At 39.8% G+C, this 16,727-nt stretch overlaps 1 protein-coding gene across 3 annotated transcripts in view; it reads left to right on the forward strand.

Annotated features, from left to right (window-relative positions):
• Positions 1-2,840: 2,840 nt before the first annotated feature.
• Positions 2,841-16,727, forward strand: part of GALK2 (galactokinase 2) — a 66,526-nt gene continuing 52,639 nt past the window's right edge. Inside the window, exons 1-5 of one of the 3 annotated variants that reach the window (XM_032194745.1) lie at positions 2,842-2,999; positions 5,110-5,198; positions 6,481-6,604; positions 12,214-12,304; positions 15,178-15,324. In XM_032194745.1, coding sequence (XP_032050636.1) covers positions 2,947-2,999; positions 5,110-5,198; positions 6,481-6,604; positions 12,214-12,304; positions 15,178-15,324 — 504 coding nt within the window. In that variant the 5' untranslated portion in view covers positions 2,842-2,946. Of the gene's footprint in view, positions 3,000-5,109; positions 5,199-6,480; positions 6,605-12,213; positions 12,305-15,177; positions 15,325-16,727 lie in introns of all 3 variants that reach the window. The other 2 variants (XM_032194747.1, XM_032194748.1) reach the window with 2 other exon arrangements.

Genomic DNA, 16,727 nt, shown 5'->3' on the forward strand with positions numbered 1-16,727 from the left:
GGTGAGCAATCTCTGAGGCCTTAAAGAGCCATGTGGAGCCACAATCACAAACGTGTGGCTTGGCAGACAGCGAGGGAGCTGCGGTCTCCTTTACTGATCCGACTGCTACGCCATCGCCACCGCCATCGGCCTCTCTGCTGCTACAGCCATCGAAGGCTTTTGCTGTTACGCCCCCTGGTGACCTGGACGTGCCTTTTGACCCAGGCCTCTTGGCCTTCACAAGGCGATGGACGTGTTTTTCTTCGATCTGGGAAGAACGGGATACATAAGGCCTGAAGCAAGAAAACGAATGGAAAATGGAGACTGTTAAGTTATGGAACTTAAAAGATTGTTTGTTACCTATCCTGATTGTATGTATGTATAGGCATACTCGGGTTATTATGTAAAGCAATGTTCTGTACACATGTATTTAGAATGTTTGATGTTCGTGTGTGCGTGTTGGTGGAGCATAGACTCCCCGCACACCCAGCGCTGTTTACTTGCCTTTTATACCTTTTATAGCTTTTATACCTTTTATAAATATTTGTTTTATAAATATTACAAAATTAAGATTGAATTGAGACCTCATTTATAACAAGAGGAAAAAAGCTGGGACATGCAAGCGTTACCCTCCCACACTGCAAGGCTGCTGGATCCTGCAAGCTCCTAGACAAGTTTGCAGTATTTATTGCCTCCATTCTTTTCTGTGGGTCATTTTATGTTACAGTTGTTATAAACGAAGAGTTGTATCAACCTGAATTTAGTAATATTTATAAAAGGCAAGTAAACAGCACTGGATGTGCGGGGAGTCTAAGCTCTACCAACATGCACACACAAACATCAAACTTTATAAATATACAGAACATTGCTTTTACATATTAAACCTGTGTATGCCTATACATCAAAGTTTTAAAAAGCAAGTGTCCTTTAAGTCTATTACTAATAATGACCATGACTGGGGGAGCATAGTTGGAGTTGGGAATCCTGGTTAAAGTGCTCCCATATCTTCCATGGCTTCGTTAATTTTTCTCAGCTCATTTAAGTCTCCATTTTCCATCCCTTTTCTTGATTACAAACACCAGAGAATTCCAGGGCTAGTCGTGGGAACAATGTCTTACTTTAAGTTGTCAAGCAACTCATCCTTCGGGCCTTACGTATCCTGTTCTTCACGGATCGAAGGGAAACGAACATTTCCGCCTCCTTTTCAAGGCCAATAGGGCCTGGGTCAAAAGGCACGTCCAGGTCAACAGGGGGCGTAACAGCAAAGGCCTGCGATGGCAGCAGCGGCGGGGGGGTGGGGGCGATGGCATAGCTGTCGATCAGTAAACGAGCCCGTAGCTCCCTCACTATTTGGCAAACCACACGTGTCTGACTGTGGCCCCACAGGGCTCTTTAAGGCCTCAAAGATTGCACGCCAGGTGCCGAGCAATCCCACTGCAACCCTGTCGTTTTTTGTAGCAGAGTCCCACACCCTGACCTCAATTTGGTCCCGTGTTTCAGGATCATAAACTGTCTGACTGTTAATAAAGGGCATAAGCTGTAAAGTTACCAGGACAGTCTTTGTTCTTAAGGACGTATGATTCCCCATAATGCGCAACTGTTTACCAGCGAGGGGCAGTTGTGCGCGCGGCTCTGCTTCTCTCAGCTTGAGCATATTCCAGCTCCTGTTTCCACCGACTTTGAGCGGTTTACTGAGTTTGGCCAAACCTGTCTTCATGGGGCGATCAATGTGCCTGTTCCCGTCCTGGTCTCCATTCTGCCAGCCTGTCCCTGTTCTTTCCTTTTTTTCTACTTTTTTATTGATGACATAATTTCATTATATCGTGGTTTTTTTTTTTTTTTTTCATTTCGAGGACAGGCTTCCCTCTTACACCCTTTGCCCCACAGCAGTCCTTTTCAAACACCTTTTCATCAGTCGCACAACTTTGCCCGGCAACAGCAAACACCCAGCAACTTCCATGCCTTAATGGCTGGAGAACAAGCAACCCCAGACGGCGTGGCGGGCATGGCGTTTCCTGAATCATCCTTCTTTGTTCCCTCTAAACTCTTTTACATTCCTGATGGCGGTAAGACAACCATGGGGCTTGTCGACCCCCATGGCAATACTCCCACATCTCCTCTTTCTTTATTAATATCAACCATTTTCTTGACATGAATTATTACTCCACTTATCACAAGTTTTTGATATTTTTTTTTCCTCTCCTGTGGCTACTTCTATTTCAGTTCTGCCCCTGGAAAATTGCTTCAGAAAGGCATTAATCATAGAATGGAATATTACTGTATTTTTCTCAGTCCAGGCATTTAAAACTTCCTGAGGTGATTATTAGCAGCCTTAAACAGCAAAATGGACAACAATGAGCTGGGCTTGTAAACACATTCGAAAAGCTCCAGCTCCTCAAAGTTACTGCTGCCATCAGTCTTGAGGGGTAACGGGATCTGTGAAGCTACTTGTTTGAGGGAAAGCAGCAGACCCACACGCCAGAAAACCCAAAGGATAAAAATAATGCCGGGGGGAAGCACTGCTGATTGCCCTACCGCGTTGCCCCAGTGCACCATGCCGGGGCGGCTCTGGCCTCAACACCCCGCAGCGCGCCGGGGGCTGTTTTTAATCTTTGTTTGTTGCCAGCTAAATTCCGACAGGAACGAAGTAACAGAGCGCCTTCTGCACGCGATGTAACAGCTTTCCAGCCACCTGCGGACCGCCTTGCGCCAGCAGCTGAGCGGCCCCACCGCCGGGAGGGCTGCGGGGCGCCGACCCCCTGCGGCACCGGCCCGGCGGCTGCACGGCGGGGCTGGGACCAGCGCCGGGACCGGGGCCGGAGCCGCGCCGGGGAGGAAGAGGAGGAGGAGGAGGAGGCTGTGCCGGCAGCCCCGCCGCCCGGAAGGCCGGTGCCTGCCCGTCCCGTGACCGCGAGCCCGCCGGAGCCGCCGCCCGCCTCCAGTAGGGGCCGGCGGGGGGGAGCCGCCATGGCGGGGGACGCCCCCAGCAGCCTCCCGGTGCAGGCGGTGGAGCAGCCCAGGTGGGTGCCTGCCCGGCTGGCCGAGCGAGCCCGTGCCAGGGCGGCGGCGCCCAGCCTCGGCCCTGCAGCCGCCGTGGCAGCGGGGGCGGGTGGTGAGCAGGGGGGCCGGGCCGGCCGTGTGAGGGACGGGCAGCCTGTGGGTGTCCCCCGGCCCCCTCTCGAGGCAGCCCTCGGAGCCCAGTGCGGCGGGAGGGGGGACGGCGCCTTCAGCTGTCCTCCCGGCGTCTTCTCTTCGCAGGGTTTTGGGGATATTCGGTTATCCTTTCGTCTTGTGTGCTGTAACGAATGGCCCGTGCGATTCGCTGGGACGAAGTGTGCTCTTGCCCACGGTGCTGCACCTGGTGTGTGGCAGTAGAACATGCTGGCAGTTGAATGAGCCCTTTTACCCGTGTTAACGCTGGCAAGGGGAATTTTCTAAATTTGTGATCCCCGCGGCAGAGTGCAGTGTATTTCCGTGTAAGTCACGTAGAAAGGACAAGCTCAGCTTTTCTAGATTTGGAGGTGTGAAGTTGTAAGGGATGCGTTTGCTTAACACTCTTGACAATCAGCTTTGATGTAGGTGCTTACATTGCAGCATGTTGCAGCAAAAAGGGCAAAGCGTGTAGATAGCTCTTCACAAGTCAACACTAGGGAGGATTGTAAGCAAGCTAAAGAGGGCCCTAACACAGCTTTGTTAGTGGGCTCCAAGGCAGAAACGTACAGAAAGATCTGTTACAAAAATTCACAACAAATAATGCTTTGTAGCTTTCCATTTAGAGAAATCTTACAAAACATTTGAATGTATATAGTTGGACAATAACAGCTTTTACAGAGAAGTACAAGCTAAATAATTGACTGTGAAAATTTGTAACATCTGTTCCTCATTGCTGTCTTCTTACTTAAGCTTTGCATTAACTAGGCTTCCAGTTTTAGTTTTAGACTAAATGTAAAAGGCTTAGCAGCCTGATTTTTTCTTAGTGGACTAAAAACCAAATAATAATAACAACACTAATAATTTGGTACATGTTTTAAAGTCACCAGGGTATGCTGGTGAGATATTTTAAGACTTGTTTTAAATTTTCTGTTCTTCTTACTTCTCGTTTATCATTTTTTTGTCTTGCATACGTTAAAGAAAGTTAATGGGTTAGTGTGTACCCTAACAGTAGTTTTGAAGTGAATCACTATTAAATCACTTATGCTTCACTAGGATAATGGCTAAATTTCTTCTCAGTCATTGTTTACCCACTGTTCCTGCATGACATGCTGAAGCATCCTAAGTTTGCAAGCACGGCGTGGAAGCTAAATATCTTTATGGTCTTATGAAACAAAACAATATGCCAAATCTTTCTCTGTTTTGGAATTTTCAGTGACACATCTAGAACCTACAAATGGAAAGTCTGAAGAACTTTCTGGGAACTGTTGCTGTAAAACTGTAAATACTGTCTAAATAAGTCATAGGGATAATCAGTGGTTTGGAATTTTAGTTGTCTTCATATGCATTGGTACAGAAATGGTGCTCATACAAAGGCTCATAGGAAGTTTAAAAAAGTCAAAATTTAGAAGAAAATCCATTTGCTCAGGCCTGGTGTAATCAAATCTGGCTTTGAAGAGGGTGCCTCCATGTGTGTTTATGTGACAAAACCAAGTGCCACAAACAAGCCATTGATGCGCACTGCTGCAGGTCTTCCTTACCTGCGAGCAGTTTTACAGAGCTGTAGCATACGAAAGGTAGGTGGAGGCCATGGAGTTTTGTTACACAAGGCAACTGCCTTCTCTGGTTCTGGCTAGAGCCAGCCAAGGTGGAGGACTTAAGTAAAAGCGGGTCCCTTTCATCCTTTTCAAAAGAACATACAAACAATAGTTTACCTTTGGACATCTGACTCCTGAATGAGTTTATGACTACTTGTATTTAAAACAAAATTCTTATCAATTAGGATACCTTAATCTTCTCTGTCATGTGTTATGTGAGGAGCAGGAAGAAGCAGCTTAATGTAGCTCCTGATATAGGAGAGAAAACCCGTTGTACTTCAAAAAGTTAAACCAAAGTTACTTTAGAACATATTTTAGACAACAGGCTTCCCATCTTTTATGCAAATACAGTCCTGCTAAAGGTTTTCAACCTGCCTTTCAGATTGCTGAAGCTGAAGGAGAGTTTTATAGCAAAATTTGGATCAGCTCCCAAGTTTTATGTTCGTGCACCAGGGCGAGTCAACTTAATAGGTAAGAAAATATTAATATTTTATCATTTTATCTGACGTCACAGAAACCTAGTAATTTAAAACACAGAATCTAAAATAATGTTGGATTTTATTTTATGTTTTATTTTTTTTCTTAGAAAAGTTGCACATGATAAAAGGAAAGTAGAATATAATACTTTCCTAGCTTATTCCCACCTTATTATAAATAATTTCACACTCAAATATCAGTTTTGGAAAAAATCATAGAGAGCAGTGATGATTTTGAAAAGTGGAATAACATTCCAATTTATGGTTGGATACAATTCTTTTGAAAAGCTTTGCAAATCTAATGAAAGTAGTTGCTGAACAGTACATCCATAAATGAAATCATTGTATTTTTTTTCTCATTCATTATAATTTAAGTGACCAGATATAGTTAGCCAAACAGGAATGCATATGAAGGTATGAAATGATTCTACCAGGATCTCAGCCATAGAGATGCATCCACAGAACAGTTGGTTGTGATTCACATGCTTCCTGGAGAGACACAAACACTGTTTATCTAAGACTTACCTGTGTTTCTGTGGCTGCCTTATTTTTTAGATTTGTCTACCCATGTTAGGATTGTTCTCTCTCTAGAGCTCAATTTCTTGTATATGCATAGAGGAACCATACACATTTGAAGATTTGTAAGTAAAAGGAACCTGGAAAACAGAGCTTTAAAATTAATTAGTCCATTGTGCAGTTAATGATGATTTTCATCTTGGTGTTCTTAGTGTTGCACCTATATGTATTAGTTGTTATTTACATATAATCTTCATGGAAAAAAGTCCAGAAATTTTATGAAAATAAATCCACCACAAGCCGTATCCAGTGGCCAACGAATCTGCCACATGAGCAGAGGAAATCACATAATTGGAAGTCATGTACTGACTTTATCTCTTCCAGTCATCAGTTAAATGAAATAGATTTGAATTATTTTTCCATACCGACACAAAAGTTTACAGATAATGCAGGTAGTTGTTTTCATTCTGGACAATAATATACATAGTGCTTTTTAAATTTTTATAAGCCAATGTTAAAACATGAAGATTTATAAACAGGTGCAATAGATAAAATCGCTAAAAATAAAATATTTGTGTAGTAATACAAAATGGAGGAAAGGCACCCTAAACTTTCAGGTGTACTTTAAATAGTAAGAATTGAGACTATACTCAGAAGCTGTCTAGTACGGTAAACAACACTGAACTCCTGTAGGAGCCCTGTTTCTGTTACTCAAGAAAGACTTACTCAAAAATATTTTTAATCATCTGTTTCTTCATTAGGAGAACATATAGACTACTGTGGTTATGCTGTGCTCCCCATGGCTATAGAACAAGATATACTGATTGCAGTAGAACCTGTAAATAGTGATGTTGTGCAACTGGCGAATACAAATTCTTTGTACTTGTAAGTAATTGTTTGTTTATTTATGAACCTCTTTATGCAATCGCAATACAGATTAACTTTTCTGAGGTTTGACAGACTTACATTGCAGTATGGATTTTAATTGTGTACATTGAATGATACAAGCAAATGGAATCCCATTTGAACAACTCTGTGCATATTAGTTTAGAGCAGTAGGTTTACTGCTCCTGTCTGCCACCTGTTTGTTTGGATTTCTCTTGCAAAGCCTCTGATTTTTCAATCTTTATAAAAGTGCAACCCACTCACCTCTTTTAGCTCATCTTTCTTGTAACCCTATCAGCTGGCAGCAGTTCAGTTTCTCCTGGGGAAAGGAGTGAAACGTTTTGTAATCAATTGCTGCATATGTAAGCTAACACTCCCCTGCTGTTGTTGTCTTTGGGACTACACTCTGGAGAACCTGGGGCTGTATTTTCACAGCACAAGGGCCTTAGCAACAATCCTGTCTCAAAGAGCCTGTATTCCCTCTTATACTTCCTCCACAGCTGCTTGTTTACAGAATTGTAGAATAATTTAGGTTGTAAGGGACCTTTGGAGATTATCTAGTCCGATCTAGGACTAACTTCAAAGTTACAGCAGGTTTTACAGGGACTTTTTCATTCAAATTTTGAGTATCTCTAAAGACAGAAACTATAATCTCATTGAGCAACCAGTTCTCTAGTTTGGACACTTTTGCTGTGAAGAATATTTTATAACTGTCTAAGTGGATTTTTTCTTGCTGCAGATTACCTGTTTCCTCTTATGCTTCCTTCATATACCTCTGAGAAGAGTCTGGCTTCATCCTCTCTGGAGCCATGTGATGAGTGGTCAAAGACTCAAATGAGATTCTCCCATTCAATTTTCTTCTTCAGGCTGAATAAAACCAGCTCTCCTAGCCTGTCCTTACACATGATGTGCTGTAGTAGCCTTGTAGCCATCTTGGTGACCTTCTGCTGGACTGTTTGGCAGTTTGTCAATGTCTTTCTCTACTGGGATGCCCCAAACTGGAGACAGTATTCCAGATGTGGTCTCACAAGTGCTGAATGTATGGAAATATTCTGGCCATTCCTTTCAACTTCAGCCACATTATCCTGCCTTCTTCCTTGCAACTGACTGATATTTGTGTGGTAGCCAGGTAGTTCAGAGTAGGTCACTCATTTACATGAACTTTAGTGGTCATTTTGCAAAAATCAAATCAGCACCAACTCAGTTGGCTTAAGCCAATGATAAATTACTTCCTGAAGGTGCAACATATGGCAGGCAGCACAGGCACATTTAGGTCAGAAAAGACCTCTAAGATCATCTGGTCCAACCTTTAACCTAGCGCTGCCAAGTCTGCGATTAAACCATGTCACTAAGCACTACGTCTACGCATTTTTTGAAGACCTCCAGGGATGGTGACTCAGCGACTTCCCTGGGCAGCCTGTTCCAATACTACACAATGCTTTGAGTGAAGAAATTTTCCCCAAGGAACATACTGCCAAGAGTGGGAACTAGTTAAGCACATATTCCTGGTTAAAGCTGAGATATTATCTGAGATATTATCTTAAGTTCTTACCTTATGTTCTGAGCTGCTACCTGCAAGTTAGGCAGTTAAGAGGAATTTTCACTTCCATGCAAAGTATAAATATGCTAATACTTTACACTCTGTGGAGTATGTTCTCACTATATGGCTGGGCTGAATTAACAGCTCACCACTCCTGAAGGGGGGTGACTTACTTCTATTTCCCCTGGTCTCCCTATTCCTGCTTCCAGCATTGATTCATCCTCTGCCTTTTCCATGGTGTAGTACCAATCTTAAGGTAAAGTGTGCCCTAATTAATTTTCTGTCATTTTAGTGAATTGAATTCTCACAGATTCAGCACAAAAGCTGATTCAGGATAAACAGTGATGAGATAAACATACAGTGATGAGAGGGGGGGAAGGAAATGGAAGACTTTAGTTTTCTGTGACAGAAACCTGCAATGGGGCTTCAACTTTGTTGCGAAATCATTTTGCAAGAGACAAGAGTTTCAAAATTGTAACAGCTTCGATTAGGAAAAGTTATTACAAAGGACGCTAAATAAAGCAGTAACCAAAAGGTAAACATATTTATGTGTTTTTTGAGCTTTGGCTCATTACATGGCAATTAAAATAGCCTCCTGAGGCACATACAGTTCTTACCAGATATAGAATTACAGCCTTTGAATTCAAATTGTGTGTACAGTCACTGTATTTTTATATCTGCCTTGTTTTCAGTTTAAAATCATATGTTTTAAACCATAAACCAAGAAAAGGTTTCAGATTATGGTATGAAGCATTCTCTGTTTTGTTGAGACACTGTTGCTTAAAAACAAAGCTAAAACATGCCCGTAATTTCATAACAAAGAAATATTTTTCAACACTTTGAATGTTATACCAGATAACAAAATTGTTGATGAGACATCTTTTTTCCCCCAGCCTGTTCCACTGCTAGATGTTCATGCCTGTGGTGAATGCATGTACATGTATATAGGCCTTTGGCTAGCAAGGACTAACCATTAGCCTTTGTAGAATCACTGTTACCTATTTCATTCTTGTTTTGTGAACTGTTTAGCGGTTCACGTAATACGTAACAGTTCTGTAGCCCTCATCCACCCTGATCATTCATATTAACTTTAGGAAGAACAGAACAAAGGATAGGTGGCAAAAACAAAACAACCAAAAACTTTGTTCGTTTTTCATCATAAAGCATCTTATCTGATCAGATGTTTTTAAAATATATTTGGGCTAAAATGGTATTCAAAAGTTAAAGTCTCTTGAAGATCCAAATAACTCCTCTTCACACAGCACCGTTTTAATTGAGAAAGAGATACTCTCTGAGTATTTGACACCACACATCTCAAAATGCTTTCAGAAATGTCAAAGCACGGTAATTAACAATTATCATTCCATCTCATAGAATGACCTGAAAATCTCTTTTTTTTTTTTTTTTTTAATAGATTTTTTTACAGAGAGTTCAAACAGAAAAACTAAGAAATTGCTGAGACAATGAGCCTCTGTGTGAAAAAGCCAAATTGGTCTCCCAGAACTAAGGATTAATTACTACTCAAGCAAGGAACAATACCTCAACCACATTTTTTTCACATTACTCAAGAAACTCACCTCTTCTAATTATATAGACCAATTAAAATGTTTATATATAGTCCTGGAGGAGGGAAAACCTTACCACAAGTCCTTTAAAATGGAAAGGTTGGAACAGACAATATCAAGGTATTTTTATCTCAAGGGGATGTTTTCCCCTATTTTTTTTTTTTCTACTTGTTTTCACAAAGTACTTATATCAAACTTCCTACCTTCCAGTAGTAGGACTGAAGGCAAGATTGAACATTTTCTGATTTAAGATACAGCTTGGGCATTTAGGCATGAGTTTTTGTAACAAATCAAATGTGATAATAAAAAAAAAAAAGACTTAAGGATTCTGGGGACCTTGCCAGTTCCACATCCTGTGATTGTATGAATTATGTGCATGTGAAACTTGCCAAGTTCAAAGCCAACTTTTCTTTCTTTTTCTATGTGAGATTACAGAAATCTGCAAAATGCACTTTAAGAAATAGTTATTTTAATTTATCCACAGAACCAGCAAATATATACCATAGTATATGTCTTTTTGTTCATTTCATTCTAACTTTGTCTGATTGCATAAAAAGAATTATGCAGATAAAATATTTTATGACCCTTTTTTGAAGAAAAGAGGAGTTTAAATTCACTTTATGATAATCACTTTTACACATTGATTTCTAGCATCCTTGCTTTTTTAAAATAATAATTTAAGGTTATTGTAGAAAACAAACATAAGTAAACAGAGGATTATTTTATTCTTCATTACTTTTGACAGTCATTTTCTACTGTACTTCTGTTTTTTGATTATATTCAAAAGCCATAACAAAAACAATTTGTTTTATTCTCTGGAAGATTGTTCCGAAGACATGTGAATCTCAAACTGGAAGAATTTACTGCTGTCCTTGAACTCTACTTGTATTGTACTCTCAACACTCCCTTTCAGATCTTTTTGTTACTCTACAATCCCCAGTATTTTGCACTTAAATCTCTACTATTCTTCAGTGCTGCATTGTTGATGAAGCCCTGTAAGTGGCACTATTTTGAACAGTTCAAATGGGAAGACAGCAACTTATACGTTAAACTGTATAGCAATCTCTGATATGTCTGCACTGCAGTGAATGTTGAAGTTGAATGTATAACTGAGAAAATGGTAATTCTAAGTTGATATTTGAAATGTGGTATCTGTCCTGTAGCATTGACCTGGGAATAGGTTGTAGATTGGCAATACAAGTGGAGTAGCTCACTACAACATAGCTAACATTAAAACCTATGTTAGCATAAACACAAAAATTGCAGCCTTTAACTGCATCACAATAAAGTGAAGTTTTCAGCCATTATTTGAAGACAATTATATCACTGTAAAGATGCTTTATATTAGTATGACTAACATAGGCTCTCTATAGGGAACAGAATACTTTACTGATAAAGATACCTTCACACTGGTATTTTTTTACAGGTATTAACTAGCGGTATTATTTCAGATAAAAATAAAAACAGCACGTCACCAACCTATATAGTTTACAGAAACAGACCGGGACTAGCATAAGAAAGAAAATTTGTGTTCTCTTAAAAGCTGTGAAGTGTCTCCTTGCATGTAATTTCTTGAAAGTTTTTTTTTTTTTTTTTTTTTTTTTCCTTCCATTAATACTAAATATTTCCAGGGAATCCAGCTGCCTCTTTTCATATTGTTTGGCAGACCTTGCCTTGTAAAGCACAACTTAGCCTACAAGGTTTGAATAATTTTTGTTAGTTTTTCGTGACATTCTTAGTGCCTTTACTCTTTCTTTGTTGGACATCTGCTGTACTGGCATCAGGTAGATACAGTTATTAGGTGTTTGACAGTATAGACTTCTAAACAATCTACCCTTCCTGATGATTAATGCATGCCCCTCCAAGGCGTCTGCACACCACTCCATGTATATTTTTAAAGCATCTATCTGTAGCATTAGTTTCTTTAGGAACATTCAGGTTTACCATTTTTATTATTTTGAAATGCAGGAGGAAAACTATTATCAGTGTTATCCTGGAGGAAATAGATAAACTATTATTTTAATTATATCTTGTAATATACGCGTACATAATACAATTTTACAGCATTAGGCCTCTTTTAATGAGCTGCCATTCACAGCGTAGGTAATGAAGATGAATTCCTCAGCAGGGATTAAAGAAAGCCTAAAGTGTATTTATCTCTACTCTAGGCTTGACAGGTACGATTAGTTAGATTTATACTTTTCTAAGAGAATTAAGAGAGCATGTACATGTGATGGAAGCCATGCTGCCTTGATTACGGGTGCGAAAGGCAGTTTATTTTCTGTATTTGTGTAATAATTTCTGTTACTTTAGGAAATACTATTATGCTTCTATCTAAAATATAGAATTGATTAATAAAGAAGATCTGTACAATAAAATATTGTACTGAAAAAAATGATTAACAGAAATGTTTTTGTTCATCAGCAGGTGGCAGTAATAAGCCATGTTTTTTCAGACTAAATTTACTGACAAGTTGAAACCTCAAGGTTTTTCTGTTTTTGCAGGGATTTTAGTGCTAGTATTAATGACATTCAGATTGACAAAACCAAATCTCAGTGGCATAACTACTTCCTGTGTGGACTGAAGGGTATTCAGGTAAGCCCAAACCATTTAACTTATGAAATTAATGTGGAAGTAAAATATGACATGCATATCCATTCACCCTGAAACTACTTCCCTGCATCTCTGTCATTTCTTGATATACAGTTATTTAATGATGAGATATGAGTGGTTTTGTTTTAAAATATTTGCACAGAACTATATTCATATTTATTAAATAAATTATGATACCAAATAATCACTTATTTAGTAAAGTCATGATCAAACTTGTGTTAAGATGACATTTTTGTATTTTAAAGTTAAAAAGAAAGCTTCCCACTGGACTCATGCAATTAACATTTGCTTTTTAGAAAGGTTTGGAGTCATGTCTGTCAGGATACAAGGGTCATATTTTAGTCTTTTTCTTCCTATGGAAACATTTAAAAAAAAAACAGTTTCCATTAATGTTGGAAACATACAAGTAATGCACAACAACTGAGCAAAACTGACTCATGCAGTAGGGAAAAGAAATCTCAGAAAGTACATAAACCACATACAGAAGGAATTATCCAGTAAGAACCATTACTTATCCAAACTTTCAGTGTGTGGAATCTGAATGGGAATTTCAAAATTTCCTAAGCGAGTTAAGAGTAGAGCTATGCAGGAAATGGCACGCTTATGGTAAAGGGTGGAACACTGAACAGACAGACGTTTTCCTGTCTGCTCATTTGAGCTTTATCTTCTCCTCTGTGAGCTAGCCTGTCTCCGGACTGACTTGAAGACTGAACTGCTTGTGAAACCAACTGCTGATTGTCAGTATGGCCCTGGGAGGCAGCCTGAACTCAGAATTGAGGCTTCCTATAAATCTCACCTGTCCTTTGCAGGTGATTCATGGTCCTTTGAGTAAAAAAAAACACAGTGACTTCTCAGCCTAGTGCCAATCCAGTGACATTTCTTGAAGGGTCAATGGGATAAAGAGTGACAGCAAGGTAAGGTCATCACAGCCAGCCCAAATTATGGGTAAATGTGCTTCTGAAAGCACATGAAGCTCGTCTCTAGTTAGGCCATCTGGGTCACTCCACAGAGTGATGCAGTAGATAAGTACTGCAGGCAGCCAAGAAAGCATGCTTTAGACCTGGCACTGATGTCTTCAAAATACGATTTTTGGAACAATCAGTGCCACAAATCACTTCATTACGATCCATAGTTCCTAAACAGACCCCCCGCTATGTTTAGATCCCTATAAATTACTTACATTTGCAGTAATGTGAGTATTTTCAATTTTACATAGCTCAGTAACACGTGCATTTAAATTGTATTGACTGTAGATATATAGATTAAGTTTCTTTTCAATATATCTTTTCTTATATTAAGGCTAGCATGACCAATTGACTTTCCTTCTTTTGCAGTCTGCTACTGAGATTTCTTTCCTAAGGACAAGCTTTTATACCAGAAGGTTAATTTGCAAAGCAGGTTTTCAGACTCAAGCACTGGCAGAAAATAAGCATGAATGTTACAGACTTAAACACTGAAATACAAGTATTTAGAGGGTCCAGCGGGATAATCTGTTTATATTAAATTGAACATGCTATCCTTTTGGGACAGAACTATTGCAGAACTTGGCAAAGTCCATTTTCATTTTTGAAACCAAAATACGTTTTCTATTTAAACATTGCGTGATAAGTTTGCAAGCCTGATTCACATTCAAGACAGTCCAAAAACTGTGGATCAGTTTCTGGTTACTCAATCGTTTTCTGTTTTTGAACAAGCCTGTCTAGTGTTCCTCATGAAGGGCAGCAGTAGTATTTCAGGTATTAATTCCCTTCTGTTTGGAGAAAGGGAAATTTAAAATTTGAAGTGATGCTAGAAAACATTAAAGGAGGTGCTTTGTGTTTGCGGATCTCTACCATTGGTATTTATGGTTGAAGTTACTGCAGGAAAAGTAGTAGAAATCTTTTGAAGGTGGGTGCTTCTGTATGGAAACACTGCTGTTTTTCTCATTATTGACTGTTTTTCTGATTATTTTAATATAGTTCATTGACATATAAGTCCGTATCAGAATATAGTTGTTCATATACCTCCCATACATGTGCAAAGCTTTTTTAGTATGTACTGCGTGTTTACTTCTAACTAACAAAAGAGAGAAATTTATATAAAAGTTATGCTAGATAAAAAGACACAACTAAAGAGTAATTAAAAGAATATGTACACGAGGATTTATGACTTCTCTATTAAATATATTATCTGTGATATTTGTTACGTATGTAAAAATGTCTCAAATTTTATTCTAAAATTAGCATGACAGATCTATCATTGCTGGTGCCTCCTAAAGCATAGTGTTCTTCAAATACCATTATATTTTTTTCAGTGCCAGTCCTGTGGGTGCTTCAGGAGATACGAGTATCTGGCTCTGAACACAGCTGCATGGCTACTAGTTCCTGATCAGCATGATTAGCTCCCTAATACTACATGCCAGCATTAAAAGTGAGGCATGAAGTGGACTGCAAACTCTTTGGGATGCATTTAGTGAGGAGTGGAGGAAAAAAGGATGAAAGGAGGGTGTCAAATGATTGGTAACCTCCGGTACTGTCACCATGACAGCTCAGAGCTGAGCCAGTGCTGTAAAACCCACCCACGAAGCTTGGTAAATTCTTGGGCACTTAGCCCACACTGAATTCTGCTTGGGGTGCAGTTCTGTCAGTCCATGTATGTTTGTGTACAGGAACTGCAGACATACCTTTGGCTGAAGCCTTACCATTGGCTTTGTTCTTAAAGAATAGCATGAAAATTTCACTTTATTTTGGAGATACCAGAAGCAGGTCTTTGGTTCCAGCAACTCAGCAGAAAGATTCTCTTTCTAAGTGTCAGATAATTGCAAGCCTGAGCCTGTCAGTACTTGAAACTGAGATTGTTTATTTTTTCATTGTTAGGAACATTTTGGTCTTAATAACCCAACTGGAATGAATTGTCTGCTAGATGGAACCATCCCTCCAAGTTCTGGTCTTTCTAGCTCCAGTGCTTTGGTGTGCTGTGCAGGACTCGTGACACTAAGAGCTAATGGAAAAACCCTCTCTAAGGTAATTTACTGTAAAACACAAGAGTGTCAGCAGTAAAATTCTACGTAAAATTAAATATTGTTAATGCCTGTAAACATTAAAAACACGATACAATTGTTTTTGCAAAGAGTTGTTGGATATAAACTTAAGATATTGCACAATTGAGCAAACATCTTTGGCCAAATTTTGGCAGGATTTGATTTTGGCAAGAAAACAGGCTTACATTAAAGCTGAAAAAAAGGAGCGTTATTGTAAGCCTGTGTTTTGGCCAACCATGAGGTCCATGCCTGGACCAGATGTGCTATTTGCAGGCCAGGACTGAGGATATATGTGCTAAAGCATGTGGACCACACCCCCGAGGCCTTTACCCTCTCCCTGAATGACTTTTCATGGCTGCAACAGCATAGCATCTGTTGGAGGCCTGTGGAACAATTTCTTGATAAATTATATAATCAGCACAAAGCAGAGGTAAAATTCTTCCATCTGACTCTTCTTATTCTTTTCACAGTTTTTTTGGAATGAACATACTTATAATCCAAAATGTATTCCTCACTTTTTTAAACAAACATTAGTCTAAAAACAAACCCCAAGTATGTGACCTGTTACCAACACAAGTGTTAGCAGAACTTGGCTTGTGTAATAAAAAGTTCTGGAGGAGTCATGGTCCTTGAAAGTGCTGTATGGGAATGAAGTTCTCTCCAGTAAAAATGTCTGGTTAAGTGAAACTAGGATCTTAAATTAGAACATTGTCAGGAAGAAAAAAAAACAGATCTAAATGTGACTGTTACACATATTTGTGCCTATTGTCTAATTAAGTCAGACATTCCCACGTTGTGGTACAAAGCCAACTTGAAGTGGTACATGGTGATGGCAGCTGTTAACAGTGCTTGTATACAAGCACTTATCGGAGCCATAAGGTAAACAGCTCCACACAGAAAGCTTTTTCTGATCCATTGTGGCTTGCTCCTCGATGTTGCTGCAGCTGCAGCAATCTGCTCAACAGTAAGTTCTCCAAGCCACATTGCACAACTCAAAGTGCTTCAGGAAGGTATCAAGCAGGGCTAAGGCAGCAAGAAGCAGGGTTGGCAAGGTGCACTGGCTTTCCAGGGAGGAGGATGTGGCTACAGTCATTGTCACCCTGCTTTGTGTTGGTGCAGCGTGTGGTCAAAGGCTAAGTAAGGGACTGGGTGTTTAACAGAGGCTGTAGTTTGTGAGGTGAGACATAGTGCAATGGTAGAGGAAGACATGGAACTGGGGACCCTGGTTAGATGAGTGCAGCTTTGCAAGAAGAGGGTTGGAAGTGACAGATGTGCTTCTTTATAGTATAATTGTGTACCTGGCTTGCCAAGAAGCTTTTGGTTTTGCAGAGATGGTCTTATCACACAGGTCAGCACCATCTCTGATGGTGGTAACCAAAAGAGCTA

The sequence above is a fragment of the Aythya fuligula genome, chromosome 11 (assembly GCF_009819795.1).
Source record: "Aythya fuligula isolate bAytFul2 chromosome 11, bAytFul2.pri, whole genome shotgun sequence".
Taxonomy (NCBI): Eukaryota; Metazoa; Chordata; class Aves; order Anseriformes; family Anatidae; genus Aythya; species Aythya fuligula.